At 37.9% G+C, this 14973-nt stretch overlaps 1 protein-coding gene across 1 annotated transcript; it reads right to left on the bottom strand.

Annotated features, from left to right (window-relative positions):
• Positions 1-13801: 13801 nt before the first annotated feature.
• On the bottom strand, positions 13802-14768 carry LOC137711156 (dehydration-responsive element-binding protein 1E-like). Its single transcript, XM_068450364.1, has one exon. The coding sequence runs from the start codon at positions 14702-14704 to the stop codon at positions 13994-13996; it is 711 nt and encodes a 236-aa protein (XP_068306465.1). The 5' UTR covers positions 14705-14768; the 3' UTR covers positions 13802-13993.
• Positions 14769-14973: the final 205 nt, after the last annotated feature.

The following is a 14973-nucleotide window of genomic DNA, read 5'->3' on the forward strand; positions in this document are numbered from 1 at the left end:
CGAACACATCCATACCTGTCTCGACCCCTAACTCGCCGTGGTTTCGCCGGAAAAAGCCCCGACAGCTCCGGCCAAACTTTGAACTTGTCATTCTCCGTGTTCCTATGTCCATTTTTCACGTAATTTATACCAAAATGAAGCCCTAAACATAATCTACCACGTTGGACTAGTTTTAGGGCCTAAAAACAACAGAATCAAACTTTTCCAAAAATACGAAAATTCGGCCGGACTTACAGTTCGTGATCCCGACGTCCAAATCCTTCAAACGAAGCACTCCGAGCTTCCTTAGGACCTCACCAAGCTTCCTACAAGCTTCAAAATCCCAGAAAACATCAAGTTTTACGTGTGCATGAACAGTGCACACGCACAGTGAAATTGAAATCCATGTTTTCCGAAGTGAAACTCACCTGAAATTGGTACCATCGTGTTCGTGTGGTCTTCAGGAGTACGATGGTGGTCTTAGATCCTTCGTTGGCATAGTTTTGGGGTGGTTTGTGGGTGGTCTGTGTGAGTTCGAATGAGAGAGAGAGAACTCTCAGAGAATGAGAGATTTGTGAGGGAGGAGAGAGAGAGAGACAAGGTACGGGAATGAGGGAGAGATTTGAGGGAGGTGGGATCCTACCCAATCCCCAAATCATCAAGTTACAACATATTTTACGCCCCTTAGTCCCGTTTAAGGGCATTTTCATAACTTCACGTCCTCGGAATTAAAATTCCGGGACGGGTTGTGACATAGTGATTATAATATAACAACTCTGGTCATAAGTACAAAGTTCTGTAAATTGGATCATAATGTGTTTCAGAGATCAGCAGGGTTTATTTGTGGCTACAGCAAGGTATGAGGTCCAGGCTCCCAATGCAGCCACGGTCGAAGCTTTAGCTATTTTGAGAGGGTGTGAGTTGGCTGCAACTATGGGCCATCGTTGGGTAATCATCAAGTCTGATTCAAATGAGATGATTTCATCTTTATCAACTTCGTTGGATAATGGCATATGAGAGGCCTTTCCTACCTTAACGATTGTTAAACGTGCAGTGGAGTCCTTACAAGACTGTCGCTGGTCTTGGGTTCCAAGGTCAGCCAATATGGAGGCAGATACTTTGGCATCACGAAGAAGTATGGAGATGTGCAATATTACTTGGGTCTGCATACCACCATCTTCGCTGGTTCATGTCCTCAATAAGAATGGCTTACCTTGTCCCTCTTGATGTCTAGTGGCAATCGTTGGGGCGACACTTGAACCTGGTTCTAGTATCTTTCTCTTTATTCCCTTCACTGCTTTGTTTTGCCACTTTGTTCCTTGTTGGTCTTGGTGTAGACTTTTCTTGTATATATTTGGCATCTTGGCCTTAGTATTACATTTCCAGTTTCCAAAAAAAAAAAAAAAAAAAAAAACATAAACAACTGCAACTCAAATTTGTTTTGTAATACATTTTGGCATAATCGAATGCATGAATTTGATGAAGAAATTCTAGTAAGGCGCAATGATAGGAGCATATTTATGTGACTTAGTTAGCTTGTTTTCTTGCATTTACATAGTTAGTTTCTATTTATTATAGTGATTTAAGTTATTTTCGTGTGCTTGTAGGTTTAAATGGCAAAAGAGGCAACAAAGTGCATATTGGTGCATTTTAGAGCAATTTTGGGCTGGAATGGATAGCTTGCATATGGAGCAAGGTGGATGGATGAATTTGAAGTCAAAAGAGGCTAGGAACATGCTACAAATCTGGAGAAACAAATTCAAGACAAAGAAGATAAGGAAAGAGCAAGAAACATGGAACCTTATCCAAACTACCTTATCTTATCCAACCTTATCTTATCCTATCCTAATCTTTTGCTACCTTAATTCCAGCTACAAAGAGGAGTTGTTTTCAGACTTGGACACATAAAAACATGTTTCTAGAAGGCCTATCTCTTTCTAGAAGCCTAAATCCGCCGCACCCCCTATCCTTATTCTCTTTGGTTTCTGATTTCTAGATGGCTTTTTCCTTGTGGATTTGGAGTGTTTAATTCTTCTCCAAAACAATGACTCTATGCCATGTGTTTTAGCCCTATAAATACTACATTCTGCCGCACCTATCATTCACCACATCCCATACATTTACACCATAATTCACACCACACACAAGAGCTATAAACTCAAAAAATCCCCATTGTGCCGCAACTGTGCAAGGAAGGAGAAGAAGAAGCCACTTGGAGTCGTGCTTGCCATTTAAGACGTTGGATTGCTGGAGCGTTTCTAGGTGTATTCTATCTTAGTTTTCAATGTTTAAATTTAATTGTCTTTGTTTAATTGTGAACATGAGGAACTAATTTCTTTTTAGCTAGAGGTGGATTCAAAGCCATGAATATATATGTGATATGAGTTGATTTCCTCCAGTTATTGTTTCGTAAAACATGAATGCGATTTACTTATATGTTTGATTGATAACTTATTCTTGTATGTTGATTAAGGAGGCCTACTTAGTTTGCATGCATGAATTTGATGCTAAAATATAAGGGAATTTCACCTATTAGTTATGAACTTATATTTATAAGTAGTCGAGGTTGCTAGTCACAATCGTGTCAAGTAAATTCATGGCAGGAGTATCATGCAGTTCATAGTTACGAATGTCATGTCAATGCTTATGATTTTCGTAGCACTTAACAATCTTTGATTGTATCTCTATTATGTTGTTCATGTAGGGAATTGTTGAGGAATAATTTGGTTGCCAATGCGTTGTCCATCCAATTCAATGAAATTAGGAAAATCTGAGAGTTAATTTCTGCAGTTCACGGTTAATTTGGGGCATTGTCATTCATGGTTTATAGGAAAAATAACTGGAAATCGATTTATATGCATATGTGCCATGTGTGGAGGTGAATCCTCTAGCTAGCCATTCACCCATATTTCACCCAATTTCGTCCAAGTTGTTTAAGAGTCTTTAATCTACTTGTCTTTACTTTAAATTCGTCAAAAACCCAATGCCCTTTACTTTATTGTGTCAAATTAGTTAGAATCTGTCCAAACATGTGTTTCTAAGCGTTTTGAGTCAAGTTAAAAGTAATTTTCGTCCAAATCACCCTTTATTGTCTAGTTTAAGTCTATTTGATTATCTTGTGCTGTTTTGAGTATTTTTAGTGTGTTTTGAGTTCTTTGAGTCTAGTTAAATATTTTTAAGCCTAGTTTTGTGTTTTTGAGTTAGTTTTAAGTAGATTAGCAATCCCTCCTAATCCCCGGCCTAAAACAATCCCTACTTATCCATACTACAATTGTCAACAAGAGGGTTTAATTTGAGTGCTATTATATATCACATCACGCAACAAACAAAACAGAGCAGCAGCCATGGTGTGTCAGCCAACTGAGAAACAACCTCAATGGGGTGGCTCTATTGCTGGTCGTTCTTACAAACCACAAAACAGAGCGATGTCGCTGATAAGCTCATATTTATATATATTTTATATCAAATTCACTTGTCTTTTCTTAGTTAGTTCCTTATATTTTTTAGTTATTTACTTTGTTTTTGTGTTTTGTAGGATTTGCCAAGCAAAGAAAAGAAAAATAACACAAGTGAAATTTTAAGTAACAAATTCGTCAAAACTGCCTGTGCAGGTCAGCTGACTTTGGAAGCAAGTTGCGGACAGCTCAGAATGAATTAGAGAATGAGCCTTATATTCTTGGAAAGCTATGGATGTCTATTTTCTGGAGCATTTCACGGATTGTTAATATCATTTTTCTAGAAGAAGTTATGGCCGTTTTAACACTGAAAGGTTCCCAAGAGGCTGAGCAGTTTGTAACTGACAAGAAAGCATTGAAAGTAATAAATCCAATAAATCTAGCAGCCAAAACTGATGCAATCAAGAACAAACCAGCTGACACCTATTCAAATATCAGAGGAAATGGAATTAAAGATGAGGATTAAGAGGGAGTTATTGGCATAAAGGCTACCCAATGAGTTACAATTGTTTCACCATTTCCTCTCACTTATTGTCATCACTAAATGGCTATTAGTGGGTGAGTTAAGGAGAAGAAAATGATGCAGCAAGAATTGGTTTAAAGGTAGTGTTGGGGAAGGAAGGAAAGGGGGAGAGCCTTAGTCGATTTCTTTCAGTTCTATTTTCTCAAACTCATGTCTATCTTTTGTTTTAACTTAAGGATTGTGTAACTAAATTTTTAGTAGTTAGGGGCTGTTTGAAGCCCCGAATATGATTGCAAGTTTGTTATGACATTTCGTTTGAATTACTTTTACGAATGGATGAAAATTGGTTCACTACTTGTTTCAATGATGAATTCTTTATGTGTTTTCTAGGATTCTAATGCTATGAATATGTGTGTATCTGCCCTTGTCGAATGAGGACCTACATATGTTCTAGAGTAGTACTTGTTAATTGCGATTAACAAGTGAATCAATTTCTAGGATAAGTAAGACAACGCTAGTACTTACGATGCCTTGTGATGACTCAAACTCTTTTCGTTTTTAATGATTTCTACTTGTTAAATCTATGAACACACCATTCTAGATTGCATGTTAGGGACTAAGTTAAGTTGAAAACGTCATTCTCTTAACATACTACATAAGAAAGAGTAATAGGTTGAGTTCTAACATTGAGCCAACTTGAGCATCTTCATCGAAAATGAAAGGAATTTGAATGAAACATAACATGTTTGCATGATTATTTGGTGGTGGATAGCAATTCCCCTAACTCGTTTTTCTTAATTTGTGAATTACTTAAAAATCTGTTTTTGTCCTGTTTTTGTTCGATTTAATTTAAATAGAAAATCAACTCCAAAAATCCCAAAAATTTGTGTGAGTGTAGCTCTATGTGTCTAGTATCTGCATATAAAATTTCGTAGACTTTAGATAAGTGTAAGTTGGTCTAATAATTATTTTTTGGTGGCTGGTCAGTAGGGACAACAGCCCAGTTTTTGTGACATTTTAAGTAGTTAGATAAAACAATCTTCTACGGAAAGACCCTTATTTTCATATGCTACAATTGACAAATATTATTGTTAATAAGGAAAATTAATAGGACATTTGTGTGCTACTTTGTGGTGTGCTTTTAATCCTATCAGTCGCATGCCAATCTGATGAACAACTACTTCAAACCCAACTCGATGTACACATAAGAGGATTTCAGACGTCTCTTCCGGATGAGGCGTCATGTCTTCGAACATTTACTTCGTGATGTCCAGCAGGTCAATCCATACTTTCGAAAGAAGCGGGACAAAGCAGGCCGTCCTGGTTTCTCACCTTATCAGAAGGTTATTGTTGCACTCCGAATGATGGCCTATGGCTCCCTAGTATATTCGATTGATGAAACCCATGGTATGTCTAAGTCTACATGCCTTGATACTCCTAAACAATTATGTGACACAATTGTTCAAGTTTACAAAGACAAGTACCTCTGTGAGCCAAATTAAGAAGATCTAAATCATCTCCTTCGCAAAGTTGAAGACCGTGGGTTTTCAGGCATGATAGGGTCATTAGACTGCATGCATTGGGATTGGAAGAATTATCCCACCGAATGGCAAGAAGGCTTTAGCGGAAGGTCGAGAAAGCCAACTGTTGTGTTAGAGGCAGTTGCCTCATATGACACATGGATCTGGCATGCTTTCTTTGGAGTCCCTAGATCCCAAAATGACATTATAGTTCTTGGGCGTTCACCCCTCTTCAATAACTTGACGGAAGGTAAAGCACCTCAACTTGACTACTACATCAATCGTCAATACAATATGGGGTATTACTTGGCAGATGGCATCTACCCAAAGTGGGCGACACTTGTTCAAGCAATTCCAAACCCTAGGAATGACGCAGAAAAGTTGTTTACCTTACACCAAGAGGCATACCAGAAAGATGTTGAGAGAGCTTTCGGTATTTTATAAGCACGGTGGAAGATCATTAGCGAACCGACAAGAGGGTGGAGTCGAGAAAATTTGGACTCCATCATGACATCTTGCATCATATTACACAATATGATAGTGGAGGATGAGCGAGATGGGTATATTGATGGAGAGTCCAATGACAACCAAGAAGATCTAAATAGGTCAAGAATGGCTCGTGCAAAAATATATGGATGGGCCTAATTTGCCTTTCAATCCAAGAACTGGTAGTATCTCTATAAATGAGTACATAAGGCGCTATAAAATGATACGTTCTTGTACCACAAACAAGTACCTATAACAGGATCTTGTTGCACATCATTGGGCCAAAAGAAGCATGGAGTAGGCGTTTAAGTTTTATGTTGTTAAATGTTTTTGAAAATGTTATTTAAGTTTCATGTTGTTAAATGTTTTTTTTTTATGTTGTATAATTTGTATGTTGGTTAATGTTATTTAATGTTATTTCATATTGTTTAATGTTGTATAATGGCTTAGGAAGTTATAGGAAAAAATTATTGACACACCCCAACCGAGATCAGGACGTGCTGGCCGTCACGTGGAAGTGACGTAGCCACGTGCACAGTGCGGAAGCTAATAAAACAATAATGGAAGTAGTAATACAAATAGTGCGAATAACTAAAAACTAGCATACATAAGGTGATAGAAATAAGTGCTAGCGTAAGTGAGACACAAGTTCAGAGCAATAAGCCTACAGTAGTCCAAAAGAAAAATGATGCGACAACAGTACACCCGTAGGTGACCCTACGCTGGTGATCGTCTGTCAGAAATAGAAAAGGAAGAAGAGGCCATGGCTCAAGAAGAAGAGGAAGAATCAATCATAGATAATCGCATAATCAAGGAACTTTCAGCCTCGGGATTGGAGGATCCAAACAAGCATTTGAAGGAATTTGAAGTGGTTTGTTCAAGCATGTCCCCAATCAACGTGGATGGTAATATTTTGAAGATGAAAGCTTTTCCATTCTCTCTTTTGGAAAAGGCTAAAGATTGGTTGTACGAATTGGCACCTGGAACCGTCACTTCTTGGGAAAGCATGAAAAGAGCATTCTTAGAGAAATTCTTCCCCACTTCAAGAGTCATTCTTTTAAGGAGTCTTTTCCAACGTATTATGAGGAGTTTTTTTTAGGAGTCACTTCTTGGGAAAGCATGCAAAGAGCATTCTTAGAGAAACCAAATGGAGTATTTTCCAGCATATTATGAGCGTTTCAAGACTCTAGTTGCATCATGCCCTCAACATCAAATGAAAGAAGAGCTTCTAATTCAATATTTCTATGAAGGACTTCTTCCAATTGAGAGACAAATGCTAGATGCATCAGTGGGAGGAGCTTTGGTTGACAAAACACCAATTGATGCCAAGACTTTAATTGCAAATCGAGCCTTGAATGCACAACAATACGAGGGAGTTAGACAAAGGGACATCCCACGGCAGCAACCACAAGTGAATGAGGTAAGTGCAATTTCTAAAATTCAATCTCAATTGGCTAATCTCACTGTTCTTATGTCACAGGTTGTTAATGGATCCAAAGTGCAAAAAGCAAGTGTATGTGGCGTGTGCACCATGCAAGGATACCCATCTGAGCAATGCCCTCAATTGATTGAGAATAGAGGATGGGAATCTGCCCATGTCGTGGGCTTTCAAGGCCAAAATCAGCCTAAATATGATCCATACGCAAACACATACAATTCGGGATAGAGAGATCATCCAAACATGAAATGGAGGGAGCCTCAACAACCTCAACAACAAGGAGGATTTCGTCCACCACCCCCTGGGATATTTCAAAGGCCATTTAAACCAATGCAACCTCAACCACCTCCGGTTCAAACAAATTCAGGTATATCTTTGGATAATGATAAGGTTATTCAACTATTAACCACTTTGACGCAGGGAGTACAAAATCAAGCTAAGAAGGTGGATGAATTGAAGAAGAAAATGTGGCAAATGGCAGAATTCATGGGCCAATCTAGAGAGCAAGGAAAACTGCCTAGTTCAACCATTGTGAATCCAAGAGGAAAATTTGAAACCGCCAATGCTATCACGTTAAGAAGTGGCAAGGAAGTTGGAACCACCCCACAACCACCCAAATCAAGCCAAAAAGAGGATGAAAAGCTGCTGCAAAGGGAGGAGGACAAAGGGAAAGCCACGACAAGGGTTGCTCCACCCTTGCCGCAACCACTCCATGCTCCGAAGCCACCCAACAAAGGTAAGATAGGTCCAAATTCAATTGTTTCTAATGTTATTCCACCAAATGTGCCTTTTCCTTGCAAATTTTTGCAATCAAAGAAAGAAGAGAGTGGCAAGGACATTCTTGAGACATTTAGAAAGGTGCAAGTCAATATCCCTTTCCTTGATGCAATCAAATAAGTTCCGAAGTATGCTAAATTCTTGAAAGAACTTTGCACAACAAGAAAGAGGATTTCAAACAAGGAAGTAGTACATGTAAGTGAAAATGTTTCTGCAATGTTGCAAAGGAAATTCTAAATGCAAAGATCCAGGTAGTTTCACTATCCCTTGTGTAATTGGTAATACAAGGTTTGAACATGCTATGTTAGACTTAGGTGCATCCATTAATGTCATGCCTTACTCTATTTATGCTCTATGAACTTAGGAGAGCTTAAAATGATGGAGTTATTATTCAATTAGCCGATCATTCTAATGCATATCCAAAAGGAGTTTTGGAAGATGTTTTGGTGCAAGTTGATCATTTAATCTTTCCGGCTGATTTTTATCTGCTTGAAATGGAAGATTCAACCCATTCTCCACCATTGCCACTACTACTTGGAAGACCATTCATGAAAACAGCCCAAACCAAGATTGATGTGGCTAAAGGAACATTGACAATGGAGTTTGGTGGTAATATAATTAAATTCAATGTTTCTGAATCTAATAAGAATCCTAATGATGTTTATCCTTGTTTTGTCATTGATGTGAATAAAGATATAGGGCCGGAACAATCATCATCTATCAAGAAGAATGCATCTAGAACCACCATCGAAGAGGGAATTGGAGTGGCTGCCCTAAAAGCACCCAATCTGGCCGAGAGCATCACTGGTGATTTTGTTGACAATGCTGCCACTTTTGAGCCTCCATCACAATATGTTTGTTAGTCTCCAATCCCAATTCCAATTCCAATTTCAAATAATAGGTTGTTACCTTCTTTGGTGCAGATTTCCAATTGATTTCAAGGTGGTGGGTGTGTTTACATGGACTTTAGGAAGCTCAACGCCACAATCAGGGAGGATCATTATCCCCTCCCATTCATAAAGCCTTATTATGAGTATTTTGAGGAGCATGTCATGGAGGATACAACCGTCCATGCTGTGGGCTCTAATGAAGCTTAAAAGGAGGTATCGTTCGGCTGGAAGACGTTAAAGCAAGCGTTTCTTGGGAGGCAACCCACGCATTCAAATAAAGAAGACCTAGGAATCTCCAACAATCCACAACCAGATTTGCATTCCTAAACCCTACTCTTTATTGCTTTCTCTTTGCCATAATTATCATATTTGTTAGTTGAGTTGTTTTGATTGTTTGTGTGTGAGTCTTTCTTTGAAACATTGAAGATAATGTTTAGTTTAAGTGTTTGGGGGGGGGGGAGGGGTAAACAAGCTGTTTTTGCATGATTTTCGTGGAATTTTATCACCTATCACTTCTAATGTTGTTTCTCACTATTTTTAAGTGTTTTTAGTGTGTTTTGAAGTGTTTTAATGTGTCTTAAACAAAAAATACGAAAATTTGAAAAAAAATTCGAAAAACAGTTTTGAAAAACCCAAAAAGAGTTGTTTGTGTGTTTGTTTGTGTCTTAGGGTACCTTCCAACACAATGATGAGGATTTGGTTTTTAATTGCATGACTGTTAAAGAAAGTTACAAACATGGATGGATGTTTGATTTGCTCTTTGGTTTACACTTAGTTGTAGTTGTTGTTTACGAATTCACATGTAATCATAAAGAAAAAAAAATCAGTTTTTGTAACATGCTTGAAGGAAGGAACTCAAACTACGCTATAACCTTGAGAGACTTGAGCCTAAACTTTATTTGGAAAAGTTATTAATCTGTGATTTCTTGTTTTCTAAAGTCGTTGCATGATCTCATTGTTTATTTGCTTGGTTGCTACTTAGAATGTGTTTTCATCATTATAGTTCCAAATACTAGAACTTATGCCCATTTCATTCAAATCATGATATTGAGTGCATAACATACAATAAGATGAAGTTGTTTAGTAAACCAGAGCCAAAAAAACCTTACCCTTTGCATATGTATTGTAGGTTTAACCCTTTTGAGCCTTATTTAGCCTATTTTCTTTGTTAGCTACATTATCCTAGCCTAGCCTAGAATAGGACTATCCATACCCATGTTCTTAAATAATAGTGAAGCATGACTAGAGGGAATTCCTTTTTATCTACATTATGCAAAAAAAAAAATGTGGGGGAAGGTAAAAGGGCACGGCAAAAGAAAGAAAAAAAAGAAAAGAAAAAGAAGAAAAGAGTTGGGAAATAAGTGAGAATGAGCTCACAAGTATTGGTTGTTGAAGAAAGGGTTCAAAAGTTTGAATTTGACCCTAAGTGTTACATGAACTTTCCCTTTGTGTTTAAGTTAGTTTCTGCCATCAAAAGTGAATTCTAAGTGTCAATTTCATTACTTTGCTTACTATTGCTTTAAGAACCCTTGTTTATCCTTACCTTTCTTTGTTAGCCAATACCCTAGCCCCGTTACAACCCCTAGACTTCTATCTTGATGTTATGTGTTCAATATGTGGAGTTTGAAATGGGTATGAGCATATGGAATCCTTGGTTCTCGTTCTAAGTAGTAATGTTCCATTCATGAGATCATATACATGTCATATTAATAATTCCAGAAATTGCTTTCTTTATTATAACTTATGTGAGTATTAGTCTACATGTTTACATCAATCTTCTCACATATACTTAGTATAGAGAGTGTAGTCAGAAAATCTGTATGAAAATAGAGAGAATATCTTGTGAGGAATTGAGGGAATTCTCTAAGGCATGTAACTACATTCAAAATGTTGTTTTAATTGATTAAATATGAGCTAGTAAGTGGTAACTATGGTTAAATGTTTGCTCAAGTGTAAAGAGAGCTAAAATATGTGGGAGTAGTGATCTTTAATATGTCATGTTCATTGGAAATCCCTGAGGTAAATGTTGGAAGGTCTTCATGGGCCGAGTGAAGCCATTTTATCATCCAAAATAAAATTGGTTTTTATTTTTAATAATATTGAACGAACTTTGTTATTAATTAAATAAATTTGTTTAATTTTATGATATTAGTATAATTTATTTAGTTAAAAATTAAATTTAAAAAAAAATATTTTTTTAATAGTATTTACATCTTGCCCAATGACGCAATCTGTCCGCCGAAGGTGTTCTTTTTGTTTTTGTTTTTTTGTTTTTTTTTTTTTTTTTTTTTTTTCAGTTAAAATACCACCAACTCGACGAAATGCTGGTCGGGCAAATTTGACCTTAAAAAATATTTAATTTTTGCATAGAGACATATTTTCGTTGAGTGAAACGGAGTCCGTTGAGCTTCGGCGGTCAACGTAGACTTACTAGACAAATTTTTGTCGTCATGTTCGTCGGGTAAGGACTCATTGCCCGACGAATATTTGTATCCGTCGGCAAATATATCTTACGATGGCTCTTGCGCAACCAAATTTACCCAACAGAAGTTTGTCCTCTGAACTTCTTTGTGAAGAATGTTGTCCTTAGGAGATGAATACGTCTATTCTTTTGTTTTTCATGAGATTGTAAATAGACTAGTCTCAAAGGCCAACATGATCCTCTCTGGATCCTTTTGGTGAGGATCTTAGAGATTCATAAATCTTGTCCGTTCATCGTATATCGTGCTGTCAGTTTTTGTCAGGTACTATTTGCATTTAAATTTAAATAAAAATATTTAAAATAATTTTTGATTGCATGATGTACGATAAACGGATATCATTCATGAATTCCGGAATCCTCATAAATAGAATTCGGTGCGGATCCGGATTCTCTCTAAGGTGATACGTCCTACAACTTTCCGAGGCCTTACTAGCTATAGAAATAAATTTGTCCCCACTTTCATTTTAACACATTACCTGGAAAACTGTACAGGGTTCGTTACTGAATCCTAGTACATCACAAAAGATGGATGGACCACCCTGAAATAAGAGTCTTGACACAATTAAGTGGCTCGTCGAAAAATCCCTTGGCTCTGCTTAAAAGACAGCACAGCTGAAATATTAGAGGTGGGTTCATCTTTTGTTTTGTTGGAATTTTTTTATTTTTTTATTTTTTTGATTTGTCAGAATAAATTTCCAGCCAGAAGACTAAGAAAAAGGATACTTGGATGGGAAGGACTTGGAGCAGCGTAAAAACAAAGTCTTGTGGATTTCATGGGACCTTCTTGTTCCCTTGTGCCTACGTACAACATTGTATTGTAATTGTATTCGTCGAAGTGCTTTTTCAAAAGCACAATAATTTAATATCCAATTACTATTTGATAACAAAACAAAACAAATTCATGATATTTTGAAGTTATTGTCTTGAAATTTTTCTTTTTATTCCTTAATTTAGTAATTTGTATATAAGTGGAAAGCTATAATTGTTGGTGCATAAACAAGTAAAAAGTGATTTTACTCAAATCTATTTTATGTTGTTCTCACCTAGAGAGTGTTGTGGACCCACTGCAACATTAGTTGGATATGGTTTTCACATTTAGGGATGTGTTATGTAGTCTCGTATCTACCTACGATGACTTTATGTGGCCACGTCATTCGGCGGTGACCCTTTACTGGTGCCGATACAATCTGTTATATCTATCGTTATGTGACAGCTTTGTATGGTGGCATGTGAAGTCTAATACATGTGGTAGCTGTCTAGAAATTTACTATTGTTGTCTTGCTTGGGCAAATTCACTTCTAGATTATTTTTGTAGTCACTGAAGTATTGTACCAAATTAGGACTAATATATTGTTTTTGAGATAATTAATGAAATCCAAGTCAAACATTGTGAAAAGTAGTGTCTGGAAGGAGAAGGTATATTCCCTTTCTGTTATTGCCCGCCACGTGTGCAATAAATCCCCCAAGCAATACGCGACACGTGTTGGGACATATGACCACACACGCATCATTAAGGAAAGCAACTCGTTAGCTAACCACATACTATTAAAGGGCAAGATATCTCGATCACACATATTTAGATACCTTTGAAGTCAATCAGTCCAAATTTGGTAACATTTTGTACAGTGATCCTAAATATCTAATTCACCAAAAAATATCCTAAATATCTCCGTTCACCAAAAATATCCTAAATTGATCAAATAAAACCCCAAAAATATCCTAAATATCTCACACTAACAGTGTACTAGTTTTTTTTTTTTCTTCTTTTTCTTAAACAAACAGTGTACTAGTTAGTACAATTAAATATCTCATTCACCATAAATATCCTAACTATCTCAAAATACCTTCAAATTTATTAAAAACTAACTGTGGTGGTGGCGTTCGTTTTTAAGCATAGCGGAATGTTTGCTTACGATGAATTATGATCTGAATTTTTGTTTAATATTTTAACAAATGATACAAATGTTTATATTCGTATTTTATTATTAATACAATTCTATCTTTTGTTAAATAAATAAAAAATGAAAACCTGTATTTGTATGGTGATTTCTTTTTTTCGTGGAAATTGTAATTTCATGATGATTTCTATGTTCCCATGAGTTTTAAAAACAAGTTACAAAGAAGAGCGACGCAAGAGCAGACGGAGAAAGTTTTGCAATTCAAATTCCCGTGAACGGCGCAAGAGCAAAGCAACACATATCCGAAATTTGGAAGCCCTCTGTACGCGCTGAAATATCTGCTAAGATGAATTCGCAATTATCCTCGACATTGGAGTTGTGAAGTAACGCATCGAAACAGGGGGCAAGGGCGGAGAACAAAATATTTCCATTAGACTAAAATGTAACGGAAACCGTCTTACGGACTAGAATTGTCCGCGCAATTGCAAGCCTATACACAACCAACCAACACCATTTTTCCTAGCGGCAAAAATTAAATAAAAAAATTAACGAAAGTGTCCCTTTTTTTGGGCAGCGGACGAAAGTTTCCTCAGGGATAAATGGATTCAATTTGAGAAGCTCCACAGACTGACGTCATCATTGCTTGCCACGTCATCCCAGTTCATGTAGCCCCCTGAAGAGTGAGGTGGAGAGAGCAGAAGCCCTTCCGCCATACTATCCAGCAACCTTGGCATGTCGAACATTTCCTCCTCATCCAAGTAAAACAAGATTCCACTTTCCTCCACGCCTCCACAACCCTTCTCCTCCTCCATTTTCTTGCTCTCCTTCTCATCATCGCCGCTTTCCAACACTCCGCCAAACTCCGCTGGCCGGAACGTCTCCGCAGCCTCCGCAGCCGCCCGTCTGATATCCACTGAATCAATGGATGCCGGAACAGGCAGGCGCCATGCGGAGTCTGCAAAATTGAGGCAGGCAAGCTTCCCTCTAAAGGCCAATGCCGCCACGTCATGCGCCCGAGCTGCCATCTCGGCCGTCGGATAAGTTCCGAGCCATATCCTCGACTTCTTCTTGTTTGGTTCTCTCATTTCGCACACCCACTTGTTGTTGTTCCTCCTCCTCACTCCTCTGTAAACCGGGTGCCTCGTCTCCTTGAAAACTCTCCTCCCCGCTCGCTTCTTTGGCCGGCTGGACGCCAAAATGACGTCCTCGTCGGAGAAGGAAGCCAGCTGGCTTTGAGCCGTGATGCTTGTGTCGTCGGAACTCGATTCAGGCTTTTCGGAGGAATCGGAGAGTTGAGTACTGAAGATCGTATTCATTTTTGTTGTGCTGCGTTGGAGAAATTGAGCTGTGAGTTGAGACTCTGTTTCAGTGCTTCACTTCTTTTTGGAGTTGTAAGTTGAAAATTGGAGAGTGAGTGAGGTGGATTTTATAGCTTTTTATTTTTTTTGTGGATTGCCTAGACTTTTTAGTGGGACCCAGGACCACGCAAGTTGTACACGGAGTGTGAGGAGGCGCCAGGTGGAGAAATGTTGCCCGCATAGGCAAGTTCCGAAGTTCCCACACAAATTAGACTAGGCCTACGTAG

Source organism: Pyrus communis, chromosome 12 (assembly GCF_963583255.1).
Source record: "Pyrus communis chromosome 12, drPyrComm1.1, whole genome shotgun sequence".
In the NCBI taxonomy this organism is placed as follows: Eukaryota; Viridiplantae; Streptophyta; class Magnoliopsida; order Rosales; family Rosaceae; genus Pyrus; species Pyrus communis.

What these genes read in the sequence shown, in the direction of transcription:
- LOC137711156 (XM_068450364.1), bottom strand. Translation starts at nt 14,704, where the DNA reads ATGAATACGATCTTCAGTACTCAACTCTCCGATTCCTCCGAAAAGCCT.